This window comes from Macrotis lagotis, chromosome 1, assembly GCF_037893015.1.
Source record: "Macrotis lagotis isolate mMagLag1 chromosome 1, bilby.v1.9.chrom.fasta, whole genome shotgun sequence".
In the NCBI taxonomy this organism is placed as follows: domain Eukaryota; kingdom Metazoa; phylum Chordata; class Mammalia; order Peramelemorphia; family Peramelidae; genus Macrotis; species Macrotis lagotis.
Window position 1 is genome coordinate 22,046,543 of NC_133658.1, and position 13,524 is coordinate 22,060,066.

The following is a 13,524-nucleotide window of genomic DNA, read 5'->3' on the forward strand; positions in this document are numbered from 1 at the left end:
TAGAGACTCAGAGGCCGGCAGTAAAGGAAATTCATTCTGGGGAGTTGTGAAGATTCTCAAACCAAGGAAGGAGTTCATTAGGCTAAGGAGAGCCTCTCCATCCTTCCTTTCTTGATGTACACAAAGCAACTTCTCTCCTCTCTCGGTGGGGAAAGTGAAGGAGATGCAGCCGTAGATTTAGAGAAGGAAGGGCTGACAGGCCCAGCTGCCTTTCCCCTCTCTGGAGCTGCAGCTGCCGGGCCACGCAAGTCCTCAGATTCTCTTGTCTTGTTTTTCAGGGTGCTCGGGAAACCTTTGAAAACTACTACAGGAAACAGAGGCGGAAACAGGCCCGGCTGGTGCTCCAACCCCCATCCAACATGGTAGGATTTCTGTGCCCACTGGAGTCAAGCATCTCAAGAGGGGCACATGGGGGGTGCTTCCTGGGTCTGGAGCCTTCTTGGTTTCCATCTTAAAACTTTTATTTGTTTTTTGCTTTGTTGCAGCATGAAACCTTAGATGGCTACAGGAAGTATTTTAATCAAATTGTAGGGTAGGTGTTCTTTTTATATTTATATTCTTGTCATATAAGCAGATGTTTAGCGTTTGTGTAAAACAGATGATGTATTTTCTGGAAAAAATTCTATATACACACATGTATATAGTGTATAGCAGTATGAGAAATGCTATATATGCATTATAGCCACACACATATGAGTATGATATATACAGTATGTATACACACATGAATATGATATGTGTGGTATATACATTGATATATACACACATGATGTATACCACATATACATTTATATGCACACATGAATATGATACAAACATTGATATATACATATGAATATGATATGGATGCTATATACATTTATGTACACACATGAATATGATATATACATGCATGTGAGTATGATATATACACATGAGTATCATATATTGTGTGCGTGCGTGCGTGTGTGTGTGTGTGTCTTGTGTCTTGTGTCTAGCGTGATGGCCTGCTCTTGGGGTTGCTGAGGGCTTATTCCTTTTGATATGGAAGGCAAAGAGGCAGAAATTTGAGAAGACATCAACAATGGGGAAAATAAATGTGACAAAAAGGAAAAATTGGTATCAAGAAAAAAGTTACTAGGAAGTAAAATCATTTTGCAGAGTAGAGTCATCTTGATTGTTGAGAGGAGCCAACTGAAAGTGAAGGGATTCAGGAAACCATTGGAACCATAATGAATTATTGTGTAACCAGTTGTTCCTGTTCTTGTCCAGTCAGGTTTGATTCTTAATGACCCCATTTGGGGTTTTCTTGGCAGAGAGCCTGGGGTGGTTTGCCATTTCTTCCTTCAACTCATTTTACAGAGAAGGAAACTGAGGCAAACAGTGATTTGCTCAGGGTCACACAGCTAGTAAGTGTCCTTGGTTGGATTTGAAGTTAGGAAGATGAGGCTTCCTATGCACTATGGCACCACCCAACCCTTTAGGGAATAGTAGAAATCACCATAATTGACAAGGTTGGATTTTGGGGTCTGAGTCCCCATTGTAGCTCTGTCCCTGGCAAGTTGTTGACCATGGGCCAGTCACATCATTTTGCAGGGCTCTAGGGGTGCTGCAACTCCCCAGCACTTCGTGAAGGGGTTCTGTCAACAGCTGGATGTACTTCAGTAGAATGACCACAGCTGAATAAGGTGGCACAACCCTGACCACATTGAGAAAGGCATGCTACTCAAGCCTGTTTCATGCATTGACCATTGCCCTGAGATCCCCATGTCAGACCCTATGGACACTATTGTCTTTATTTCTGAAGACCGTATTCCTGAAAGGACATTGATGAGCTGGAGAGAAGCAGGGGCTGGCTGTCAGGAGGACAAGGACAAGTGGAAGGAAGGACCTAAAGGGGAAGAGTGGCCCTCCTCCTCCTCTTCTCACCCCCACACTCCCAGCCTACCACTTTTTAGGAGTGGACCTTTGTTAAGCTCCATCCTTGATGAGTCAGTTTTTCTTCTCTGGGTAGCCTGGTTGTCCTCTGCCCCTCAGAGCTGATTATCCTTTTGCGTTGTTTGTCTCAGTGTAGTTCAGAGTTTCTGAGCTCAAGCCCAGTCTCCACTTGCTCCAATATCAGGGGCTATGGGCATGTGCTCACACAGCCATAAAAGAGGGTGACCGTCTCCTCTGCCTCCTCTTTGTTGGAGCCTGTCTGGGATGGCTGTTCATCTTAGGCCCAGGTTGTAGAAAGGACGTTGGTCAATTAGAGAGCATTAGATGGAGGATGATGAGGATGCATGAGAAGCAAATGCCCCCAAAGTTCAGACTATATGAGAATGTGGATGGTACTTGAGTTGCTTGTCCTTGGGCAGCCTTGTTCAACGGGGGATAGTGATAGGGGCACTGTGCCAGCTAGCTTTGGAGACTCAAAGGGACATGACATGGAGCTTTCCTTCCTAGTTTCAGAAGGCAGAACTAAGAACAAGGGCTGGAAAGTTTAAATGAGAACCTTGGAGCTCCATGTCAGAACCACTTGGCTCTGCACACCCACCTAAGTCTTTCTTTGTTTATTTCCCAGTCCTTCTTTAGGGGAGTCTCCTAAGGAAGGTTTCTTCTTCATTTGTACAAATGGTGGACAAAAGACTTGACAAAATACATTAAGATAGGGTTACCTTTTGTCCAACAAAACCTCTTGTGTTTTCCCCTTGGATCAAATAGGTTAAAAGTAGCTTTAGGATTGAGAAGTAAGGGGAAATTATAAGTTCAACCTTTTCACTGAACACTGACAATTTCTGTTATTTGGCAATTTCTGTTCACTTATGGTATATTATTAAGACAACTCATTTAATAATTATTCTGGTTATATGTACATTAAAGTTTAAACTGTAAATCACTGATATAAAATAAATTGCTTATTTTGTGGGTTTTTTTTAATAAAGTATTTTGACATTTTAGTTAAAAAGTTCTTTTATAAGGGGACAGCTAGGTGGCATAGTGGTTAGAGAACCAGCCCTGGAGTCAGGAGGACCTGAGTTCAAATGAGGCCTCAGACATTTAATAGTTACCTAGCTTTGTAACCTTGGGGCAAGCCACTTAACTCCATTGCCTTGTAATAAAAACCTCCCCCCAATAAAAGTTCTTTTATGAGGGAAGTGATTTTATTTCCTTTCTTCATTTTTAATTTTTAAAATCCAGTAATCTATTTCAATGTGTCCTGATGCCCAAATCCCACAAGATTGGTTTTATTTTTTGAAGATCTGATGTATACTTGTGTATCCACGTATCTATTTCTCCCTTAAATTGAAGTATCTAACATTGAATAATAATGCAACTTGAGTTTCTTCAACGTTCCTCAAGAGATATGCACATGTGCAGGGATGTTTTTACTACTGAAAGAAGTCTGATCCCCATTATGAGACCAAACAATTTCATGCAAGAAGAAATTGCTCAGGAACGTTACTGGAGGTGCTAGCTTTGTCTTTGTCACGTGTGATGTTTGTCCAAGCCTGGAGATAATGTCCAGGCTCTGTAACTTCTGACAGCTGTGCTTGGTTATCCTCTTTCTCAGTTTTTTTGTGGTTGAAGATCACATTTTACATACGACTCAGGGCTTAGTGAATAGAGCCTACATTGATGAACTATGGGAAATGGCCTTGTCAAAAACCATCGCTGCGCTTCGGACACACTCGGTAAGTGAGACCGACTGACTCCTGAGGAGGTCCTTTTCCTGATTTTCCCTAAGGAATGTGTTGGACACTGTGTGTAACTGGTGTGATCTCCCCTGAAAGACTATTCCCTTCTACCCCCTTGATGGTCACATTCTCTAATATTGAAATCACCTTTGACTGAAGGTCATGGTTAGAAATTAGCATTCTACGTTCTATTCCCACTTTCATTTTGAGCTGGGTTGGCTTTTCTAGACGCCAGTAGAGGGAGCTTGACCATTCTTAATCAAGTTGGCAAATGCTGAATAGGATTGCTATTGAGTTAAAGAATTCAGGCTTTTCAGATTTGGATGGGACAATATATTTAAGTGAAGGATACTCGTTTAAGAAGGGACCATGAAAATGCCAAGTGGCGGGGCGGGGGGGAACCCAAGTTCTTTGCTCCATTATTTTTATGCAACATTTAATTGGTGAGGGAAGAGCCACATCTCTTTTGGACAGACTTTATTGAACCTTGAGTTCTAATATAACGAACCCCAGGCAAACTTGTAGAGCTCAGAAAGAATCCAACTGCTTTTCCTTTTTAAACAGCTCTGATCTCATTCTTTGAGTGGATCGGTCTCTGAAATGAGGTAGGATATCCTTGAAAGTGTCATTTTGTCCCAACAGTAGACTCAGTGTGCTCACCTGGAAGACCTCGGTGTTCCTCTCAAAGCCCAGCTAAATAAATACCAGGAGATAAACTTTTAAGCTCAATTCCAGCCCAAGCTGCTGACATGATCCATGGTTTTAAAAAAAGAAGGGATAAAATAAGGAGTGAGCTATTGTCAGGTCACTATGGCTCTCTAGCCTCCTAACTGTATTTGCTTGAGCCAAGCCCCTACATATCGGAAGGGGCAGTAAAACTGGGCCAGAAACTTTGACTACTGTCCTCAGGTAGCTGAAGATCAGAGTAGAAGAGCCCCTACCCCACAGTGTCTGAAGATCAGGGGGCAGAGGAGCCCTCCCCCAGATCGACTGCTGACACCACTTGGGGATTTAGCTGGTTCATGACCCTCTTGATTGGAGGAGCCTTTTGGCTCCTTGGTGCTCACATAGCAAAGGAAGAAGAGGCTTAGGGGATGATGGACCATCAGAGTTGGAAAGAGGCTTTGACAGTCCCACCTGGCTCCCCAGAGCAACTGGCTGACCTCAGATTTCTCAGCCAGTTGGTGCCAGAGCCTTCTTAGAACCCCTGCTTCAGGCTTCCTGGCCAGTCTTTTTCCACTCCACCATAGAAGCCAATAGTCTCCCAATTTCCTGCAACCAGCCCTCATCCAAGGAGATACATGTGCATCCCCAAGCCAGATATACCTGATGGAACTGAAAGGTCAACCCTGGCCTCCAGAGCACATCCCTGCCTCGAGCCATGAGCATGAAGAACAGGATAGACTACTGTGTGGATCTGGAAGGGTCTAGGCTATTTTCCCCCTTAGCATCCCCTCTGTGATTTCCCAGTCTCGGTCAAATGACTTGAAACCAACTTGCAAAAATATGAGTGAGCACTCTGCAGGCCCTGGTATGGGGCGCCTCGCGGGGACTGCAGGGAATGTCCCATCTCCCTAGGCTCCCAGCTCTTCCATTTCAAGGAGAGCTGCGATAACAACAAATACATCCCCACTCTCTAGAGAGTAGCTGATTGGGGTGAATGACTTTGCATTTCTGGGGCAAGCTCTGTTGCCCTAAGAGAGCTGCTTTTCCCTCTGAGTAACTTTCCTTCCTCTAAAGGGAGGTGTCCTCAGGTGTTCTCTTCTCCTAGAGATCTCAAAGCTCACTTGCTCTCTCTGTAGGAAGGGAAGAAGTTTCCAGAGCCCCTGGGCAGCCCCAGACTGTCAGAGTTCTGTTGTTGGAAATGGAACAAACTTTTCTCCTCAAGAACCAATTTGAGCTGGAAAGCAAAACTGCCTTCCCTTCAGTCCATCAAGCCCTTGGTCAGACTGTTCTTAAGTCCACGAGGCTCTTGGTCAGACTGACCTTCAGTCCACCAGGCCCTTGGTTGGACTGTCCTTCAGTCCATCAGGCCCTTGGTCATGCTGTCCTTCAGTCCACCAAGCCCTTGGTCACTCTGTCCTTCTGTCCATCCGGCCCTTTGTCACACTATCCTTCTATCCACCAGGCCCTTGGTCACACTGTCCTTCTGTCACACTGTCCTTCTGTTCACCAGGCCCTTGGTCAGGAAACGTAGCATGTCTTCCTCACATCCTTGGGTTCTTCTGATTGATTCTTGGCTTCAGGGAGCTCCTATGCTCTTTTCTGGTACATCTCGGAGCCTTCTAGAACATGTTCTTGGGTTCCAGGTGTCCACCTCAAGAGCTTCCTTCAAAGGATGGGCATGGGCTGAAGGCAGTCTTCCCTTGCAGAGGCATTGGGTACTCTGCTGCATCCCTGAGTTTTGTCTAAGGGATTCCAAACTGTCTGGTTCTACATACAAAGAGCAGAGGGTGGCAGTGCCCCTGGCAATGATGGTGTTTGAGCAGCTACAATATTCTTCAGGACACACCTGGCATCTTAGGGCAGATGTTCATCCAAATTCACTAAGAAGTTCAATAATTGTATAGTTTTCCAATGTGATTCTTGGATTCAAGACCCTTGGGTTTGACCACAGAATTGGAAGAAGTCTCCAGGCATTTCTGAGTCTCAGTTCCCCCTCTGTCCAAAGAGCTCACTACACCTTAGAACATCTACTTCAAAAAGTTTCTGTTAAGAAGGGGATAAGGATGAATGGTGCAGGTGCTCTCTCTGCATGGGAAGGTCTCTGGAAACGCCCTTGGCACTGCCTGGTTCTGGGCCATGCCCTGCAAGGGGACAACTCTGAGGGCCCTGGCTTTGCAGCTAATTCTCTCTCCACTGTCCCTTACACCTCATAGCTTTCTTTTTTGTGAATGAGAGCATTTGCAAAACTCATAATAGCTTAGAAATTTGAGTTGCCACTATTATTACTTCTGATTGAGCTGTGGACGATGGTTTCTTATCATGAACCTCTTCTGGATCTTGGTGGGTGGCTTGTTGGTAGCACGGAGCCCCTCCTGCAGAGTGGGAATAACTACCACCAGAGAAAGAAGAAAGATGAAGCCCTTTTCATGTGGTCTTCAGGATTGATTCTCCCTTTATTTTCTGTTATTTCCCATAGTCTTACTGCTCTGATCCAGACCTGGTATTAGATCTGAAGAACCTCATTGTCCTTTTTGCTGACACACTTCAGGTATGTAACTTGGGTTGATTAAAGCAGTCTGAACTAATACCTACATAAACTTGGGGTTTTTTGACCTTGGCTGTTTATCCTAGTTTTTTCCCATGTGGCCCCCCTACTTAAGTTTGTTTTCATCCTCATGGTATATACCTTGTCCCCTCACCCTCTTCCAGCCTATTTTCCCCCCTTCCTCTCCCAAACAGCAGAAAGTGAGAATCTGGGCTCCATCCAAGAGTGTCTTTGGAGTTCCTTGGCTTTGCCCTCTGGAGAAGGATTGCCTTCTAGGAATTATACTTTACGGGAAGCAGAGGAGTGTGTGGTGGGGAGGGGGCATGGTTCCCTGCTTCCTTTTGGCTTCCATTAAGGAGGAGGTGGGAGTGGGGAAGGCTCAAGTGTCAGGCTATGCAGGATGTTGAAGGTCATCCTAATATTGGGAATGGTTTTAACTTTCCAGAGGTCAAGGTTTAAATCCATTTGAGCCCTCAGCAGGCTGCCTCTGGGACAGGAATGGCAGGCCCACACTGTGAAGTCACATTTGAATTAGTAATCCAGTAAGGAAGAGGAGACTCCTAGCAGCTGCACCTCCCTCCCCGTGTCCTTGTGGGGATCTAGTAGGAGGAGCTTTGTAACAGGCCCCCTCCCTGCTCCCCTCCCCCAGGTGTATGGATTCCCGGTAAACCAGCTTTTTGACATGCTCTTGGAGATCAGAGACCAGTACAGTGACACCCTTCTGAAGAAATGGGCAGGCGTCTTCAGGTGAGAAGTGCCACTTGGCTGGGCCCTGTGGGCTGCTCCTTCCTCTGGGACCCCCCATAGCTGCAGGCTCAGGAGACTTTGGGATCCACTGGGTGTGGGATCTGAGGAGCTCAATTTAGATTTGCTACCCGAGTGTCCTCTGGCACATGGTAGCACCTGGCTGAGCCAGCGGAGGTAGGAGTGGCACCTCCAAGTCCCTTCCAGCTTGGCATCTCTGCTGGTAAATGCTTGCGGTAGCAGATGGTTGCCAGTCCAGCTTCTTATGTGAGTCCACAGAGAAGCAGGGCCCATGTCAGAACCTGGGATTTATGTTGTTTCCACCACAGTCTCCAGTGTAGTCCTGAGAGTGTTGCCTCTGACTTGGTCCTGGTACCCCCCAAACATGTTCAGGCATTGACAATGATATGTTGCTGAAACGTAACCATGAGCAGAAAGATCCTTGTGACTTCTTGAGTTGAGTTATGGCAGCTCCTGGCCCAGAGTTGGAGCTTCATAAGTGTTGATTGATTGGTTATGACCATGGTCATGCTCCTAGAGAGGTACACTAGTGTTGATCCTGGAGTCGGCCCTTATAAGTCTTCCTCCAGAGCAGGGAGAGTCTCGGAGACTTTGTTCCAACTTCTCTGTGAGGTGGCATAAACTTGCCCACAGTCCCACTGGGCAGCTGGGTGGTACAAGTCAATAGAGTTCACATCCAGCTTCAGATACTCCACTAGCTGGGTGACCCTGGGCAAGTTACTTCACCTTGTTTGCCTCTGTTTCCTCATCTGTAAAATAATCTGGAGAAGTAGATGGCACAGTACTCCAGGATCTCTTAATGGGGGTCCCAAAGAGTTAAACATAACTGAATCGAAAAATTCCAAAGCCATGTCAGAAGTGTTAACTGATCCTGGGATCCAGGATCCTTGTAATGAGGTTTATGAGAAATGAGCTTTAGATAATTTATTTATTTTTCCTAATGACTTTCCTTACCCCCCCCCCCCAAACCCCATGCAAATGACGTCCGGTTTGTCCAATTGTAAAGAAGCAGGTCTCCCGAGGGAAGGGAGGGGCCACATTCTAGCAGTAATGCCTTTCTGATCCCCAGATTTTCTAAGAGTACATAGGGTTTCCTTTAAACCTTTCTGGAAATAAGACAGTTCTTCTTGGAGTTTTTATGTCTGCAGACCTTTCTCTTGGGTTCTAGAGGGAGACTGAGAAGAGGAAGTCAGTCTCTGTCTTTGGAGAGTGGAAGGCTGTGGCCCCAGGGCCCCAGAGTCCACAACAGAAGGCACTCCTCAATTCCTCCAGTGGTCATTTCTGACTTCTATCACTAACTGGTGCTGGAATTTCAGGGACCATTATCTCTACAGAGGCCTTTTTCCTTTTTTCCCCAGCCCCCTTCTGCCATGGTGGGTCATTCATGTAATGTAAGACTTAACCAGTCAGGATACTAAGCCACAATACATACCCAACTCTGAGTATAATCTGTTTAATGAAGGTGATAATAGAAGATCATTGTTGTTTCTTCTTTGATTAGCATTGTGTTTTGGGAAGGCCTTTGCAACAGGATACCCAGAAGCACATCTGGAAGACAGGACCCAGGCCTTCAGGTCCTTCCTTTTGGAGATTTCTGGGTATAGAGGGCCAGGCTGAGCCCATATGATGACCTAGAAAGCCCCAGACAAAGATTTAACTGAGCACCCAAGTGCAGGGCCTCCCAAAGCCCAGAATAGCTGTACTGGGGCCTCAGGGAGAATCAACTCTTTGTTCTCACAGAACTGCCTAGAACTGGAAGGATCCGCTTTGCCCTTTTCAGAATTCACCTTTTTCTAGTTCTTACATTTCATTTATTGTGATTCTCCTTGTAGTAGAGGCAGCCATTGACACACCTCAGGAGATCTGGTCACCCTTAGGAGACATGTTGAGAGCTGGGGGTATGGGACTGTTACCCCAATTGCTCCCTTTGGGCTGGTTCAGCCAGGTTTGCCTTTTGAAAGGACTGAGGTGGAAGTGGGATGTGTCCAGGGCTAGAAGAAGGCTCTGAGCTGAGGAATAACTCAGCCATCTCTTTGGTCATGATGGTTTCCTGGCTGAGGCACAGGTCTTCAAGGATCCCATCTATTGAGTGACAGTGGTTTTTTTCAACTCCTTTCCTCTTTCCAGTGGAAATTCCTATTTGCATCTTGAGATAATTCACTCTTTCTTCCCCCGCCTCTCTAGAAGTATCCTTGATTCAGACAACTACAGCCCCATCCCAGTGTCCAGTGAGGAACTCTATAAGAAAGTGGTTGGACAGTTCCCATTCCAAGATACAGAGTTAGAGAAGGTAAGGAGGCCTCCAGATCCCTTTTACTTTCCTAAAAGGGGCCCTCTTCCCTGCCCAGGTGGAGCCTGGGCTTAGCCCCCTACATCTGTGCCTGAGGCTGGAGGAGGGGAGGGATCCCCCTGGGAGGTCTGGGTCTGATGAGCTTTGGGTCTTTCTTGGGCCCCCACTTCTAAGGGGCCACTCCATTCCGGCCCCAGGAGGGAAATCTCTAGGAGAGCTGCTCACTCACATTCAGCAGAGGCACCCGCTTCTTTGGGTTGTGGCTTGTTTGTGCAACTCTCTTATGTCTGCTGGCTTGTGACTGGTGTGTTTTATTTCTGCATTTACAGCAGCCGTTTCCAAAGAAGTTTCCTTTCTCTGAATTTGTGCCTAAGGTTTACAATCAAATTAAAGAATTTATCTACGCTTGTCTTAAGTTCTCGGAAGATCTCCATCTGAGGTACAGTATGAGATGACGCCCACCACCAGGGCCAAGGCCTGGCACTTTGCAGACAAAGATGCTCTCCTCTGGCCCCCTCTCATGGGCCTTCGCCTGGTTTGCATGGCCCCAGGAGCGGTGAACAGGGAAGGCATTGGAGCCTTTCCCCAGATTTTATTCCTTCAACCAGATTTGCTCTGGGCAGGCCACTAATGAAGCCACATGGCATGGCGAGTTGTGCAACTTTCCCTCCAGAGTTCAGCTTCCCCTTCCTTGGCAGGGCTATGTGAAGGTCAGTAGTCAGTGAATTGTCCTCAGGAAAGAGGCTTAGTTTTGTTTTTCACCTTCCCATCAAGTGTCTGTAGGATAACCAGCTATTGTTCAGAGACAGTATTGATCTTTCACAACAATTAAAAGCCAGATGGGGCAGTTAAGTGGCGCAGTGGATAAAGCACCTGCCCTGGAGTCAGGAGTACCTGGGTTCAAATCTGGTCTCAGACACTTAATAATTACCTAGCTGTGTGGCCTTGGGCAAGCTACTTAACCCCATTTGCCTTGCAAAAAAAAAAACCCTAAAAAAAAACAATTAAAAGCCATAAATGAGGTTTGAGGAGTTTAGAGTTTTAAATTTCTGCCTGGGCAAACTTTTGTTGATTCCCCAAAAGTGGTGATTTTTAATTTTTTTTAACTTCAAAAATACCTGTGGATTGAGCAGCATTCTCAGAGGGTCTAGTGGATCATTTTGTGGTGACAGCAAGATCTGAGTGAATGAAGAAGTGGGATGCCTCTCTGCAGGAGAGGGGCAGTGCCTGCAGAAGCCAGATGGGAAACAGAGAGAGGTCCCCATTAGGTCATTTGTGCTCCAATTTCTTCCCACCTTCATCCTCCACTGGTGAAGTGGGTTGGCTTTTTCACAAGATATGTACATGATACTCCATGATAGTTTGGCTCAGTTTTACAATTGCTTTTGTGAATCGAGCTTGAACTTCATTTTCCCTTTCTTCTCCAAAAATTTCCACATTTAGAAGCAAAAGATGTTTTAGCATTTAAATCAACAGACCCCATAAATAGTTTATTGAGTCAGGGCTTTCTCAGCTTTGCTGCCTGACCTTCCTGTGAAATATGGCCAGGCTCATAGAGACCCCTGGAGGGGAGATGCTCCCTGTGGGTCCTTTTCCCCAGGATCTGGATGATGGCCCCCGGGGCACTCCCTTCAGAGGACTTGGATGAATGCTATTAAGGTCCTTTGAATGGGCCGAGCTTTTTGGGGTAAAGGGAGAGAGTGGGCACACCAGCCAGAGCCTTCCTCCTCTGAAGCATATGAAGTATGTGCCTGAAAACCCCGGCTGACACTTTCTGCCTTTCACCCTGACAGGTTGAATGAGGTTTTTATTAAGAAGTTTGCTTGCTAAGCTGACAGCCAGATTCCAGCTGCCCTCCCCAACTTCTTTCTTTCTTTTCTTCTTTTCTCTTTTGGGGGAGGAGGGTTGTCATTTACCTTACACCCTGGAGTGACTGGGGTCAGTCTGTCAATCACAGCTGACTTTGAGGTCACAGCTACTGTTAGGGATATGAGACATTAGCTGTCATTAACTCAGATTTCTTTTTTAAACACAGCTAGCTCTTGGCTAGCTTTTTTCTTCTAGAAAAACTTGGTCCTATAGACAGAAAATCAGGATAGATGGAGTTTTGAATGTGGATTTTTTGGGGGGGGAGGTAGGAGGAGGTAGAATTTATTCTCTTGAATCAACTTTTCATTGTTGTAAGCAAAAAATAAAATGGGAGAGGGATCATCTCCTTTACATTGGCCAGAATTCATTGAAAGGTATTAATAACATTGAGAGGAGACTGCCTTAATTATATGTTTTCTGAGGACATAGGTCTCCTTTTGAATGAAAGTTCATGTAAAAAACAACAGGGAAATTATGTCTTTAGGGGAAAAGAGTTTTCTGGCAGCCATGGTTGACTTGGTTTTTTTTTTTTTTTTTTTTGGTTTTGGGAAATTAGGAGTACATATTGTCTGAAAAATGAATTGAGTGGAGGAGGAGAGGAGAAAAGTTGATCAGTTCTGTCTCACTGCCCAGGCTTTAGCTGGCATGGACAGTGAAAATAAACCCCTGTCAGAGAGGGGAAGCTACGCTCCATATTAGAGAGGGTTCTGCAAGGGAGATTGGTAAAAATCACACAATTCAACGAATTGTGTAATTTCAATGTCCCTTTCTCTAAGGTCTTCCTTTGTCTTGGGTTAAGGCATTCTGATAAATAAATCTCCAAAATGGAAAAAAAAACCCAGAACCACATTTCTCAAGCTTGTTTTTGGTGTCAAGCTTAGATTGACGCCTAGGTGGCACATTCAGCAGGCCCTTGTCTGGTTCTAAAAGGCACATTATTCTCTGTGGATTGTAAATGATTGATATTCCTTGTGCAGCTGTCCATCAGACAGTGTAGTGAGGACTCGATCTCTTCCTTCTCTAACAGGATTTTTTATTTCTCAGCCAAAAAATTTCCCATGACCTGGTTGTGATATCTAGGTATAAACATGAAACTTTAAATCTTGTTTCCACAAGACAGTCAGTACTGAAATGGAACTTAGTGTGTATTAAGTAAAATAAAAATGCTCTGCAATGTCAGAACTCAAATTCAGAGCTTCCAGATTAAAAAAAAATCCTTGAAAAAATAGTTCAGTTCCCAAGGAACCCACGTCTGTATCACACCCCTTCTTCAAAGAGGAGAGCATCCTGGCATGGATTTCAAAAGATAAACTTTAATACTTTGAACCAAGTATAATTTGCCCAGCAAAAATAAGTGTAATCCTACTGGGAGATAAATGGAACTTGACTAGAATAGAGCACTTTAGGAATTCCTGATGGGAAGACTTGAGCTAGAAATTTAAAAGACAAACTCAAGAAACAAGAGAAACCTAGAAAGATAATACTGTATAAGGGTCTAAATAATGGTAAACTGCTTAAATTCTATGAGGGAAAGAAGAGGTGTGCCCCTTCATGACTTCACCAAGAACATGAAAGAGGATAAGAAAGACAAATGTGGGACCTGGGTGTGATTTTATTCTATTTTATGGGTTTAAAAATAGAAAAGAGAAATTAGAAATATATTAAGGGAAAAGTCAAAAATAAAGAGATGGAAATTAACTTTTCTTTGGGGAAAAATTTTCAAATGAAAAGGC

The 13,524-nt window shown here is 44.9% G+C and overlaps 1 protein-coding gene across 4 annotated transcripts in view; it reads left to right on the forward strand.

Moving 5' to 3' along the window:
• The window catches only part of EXOC6B (exocyst complex component 6B), a 525,494-nt gene that overhangs the window by 277,033 nt on the left and 234,937 nt on the right, over positions 1 to 13,524 (forward strand). For all 4 annotated transcript variants that reach the window (XM_074195695.1, XM_074195720.1, XM_074195705.1 and 1 more), the window contains exons 9-15: positions 279 to 362; positions 486 to 532; positions 3,533 to 3,653; positions 6,799 to 6,870; positions 7,517 to 7,614; positions 9,817 to 9,922; positions 10,252 to 10,361. In XM_074195695.1, coding sequence (XP_074051796.1) covers positions 279 to 362; positions 486 to 532; positions 3,533 to 3,653; positions 6,799 to 6,870; positions 7,517 to 7,614; positions 9,817 to 9,922; positions 10,252 to 10,361 — 638 coding nt within the window. The remainder of the gene's footprint in view (positions 1 to 278; positions 363 to 485; positions 533 to 3,532; positions 3,654 to 6,798; positions 6,871 to 7,516; positions 7,615 to 9,816; positions 9,923 to 10,251; positions 10,362 to 13,524) is intronic.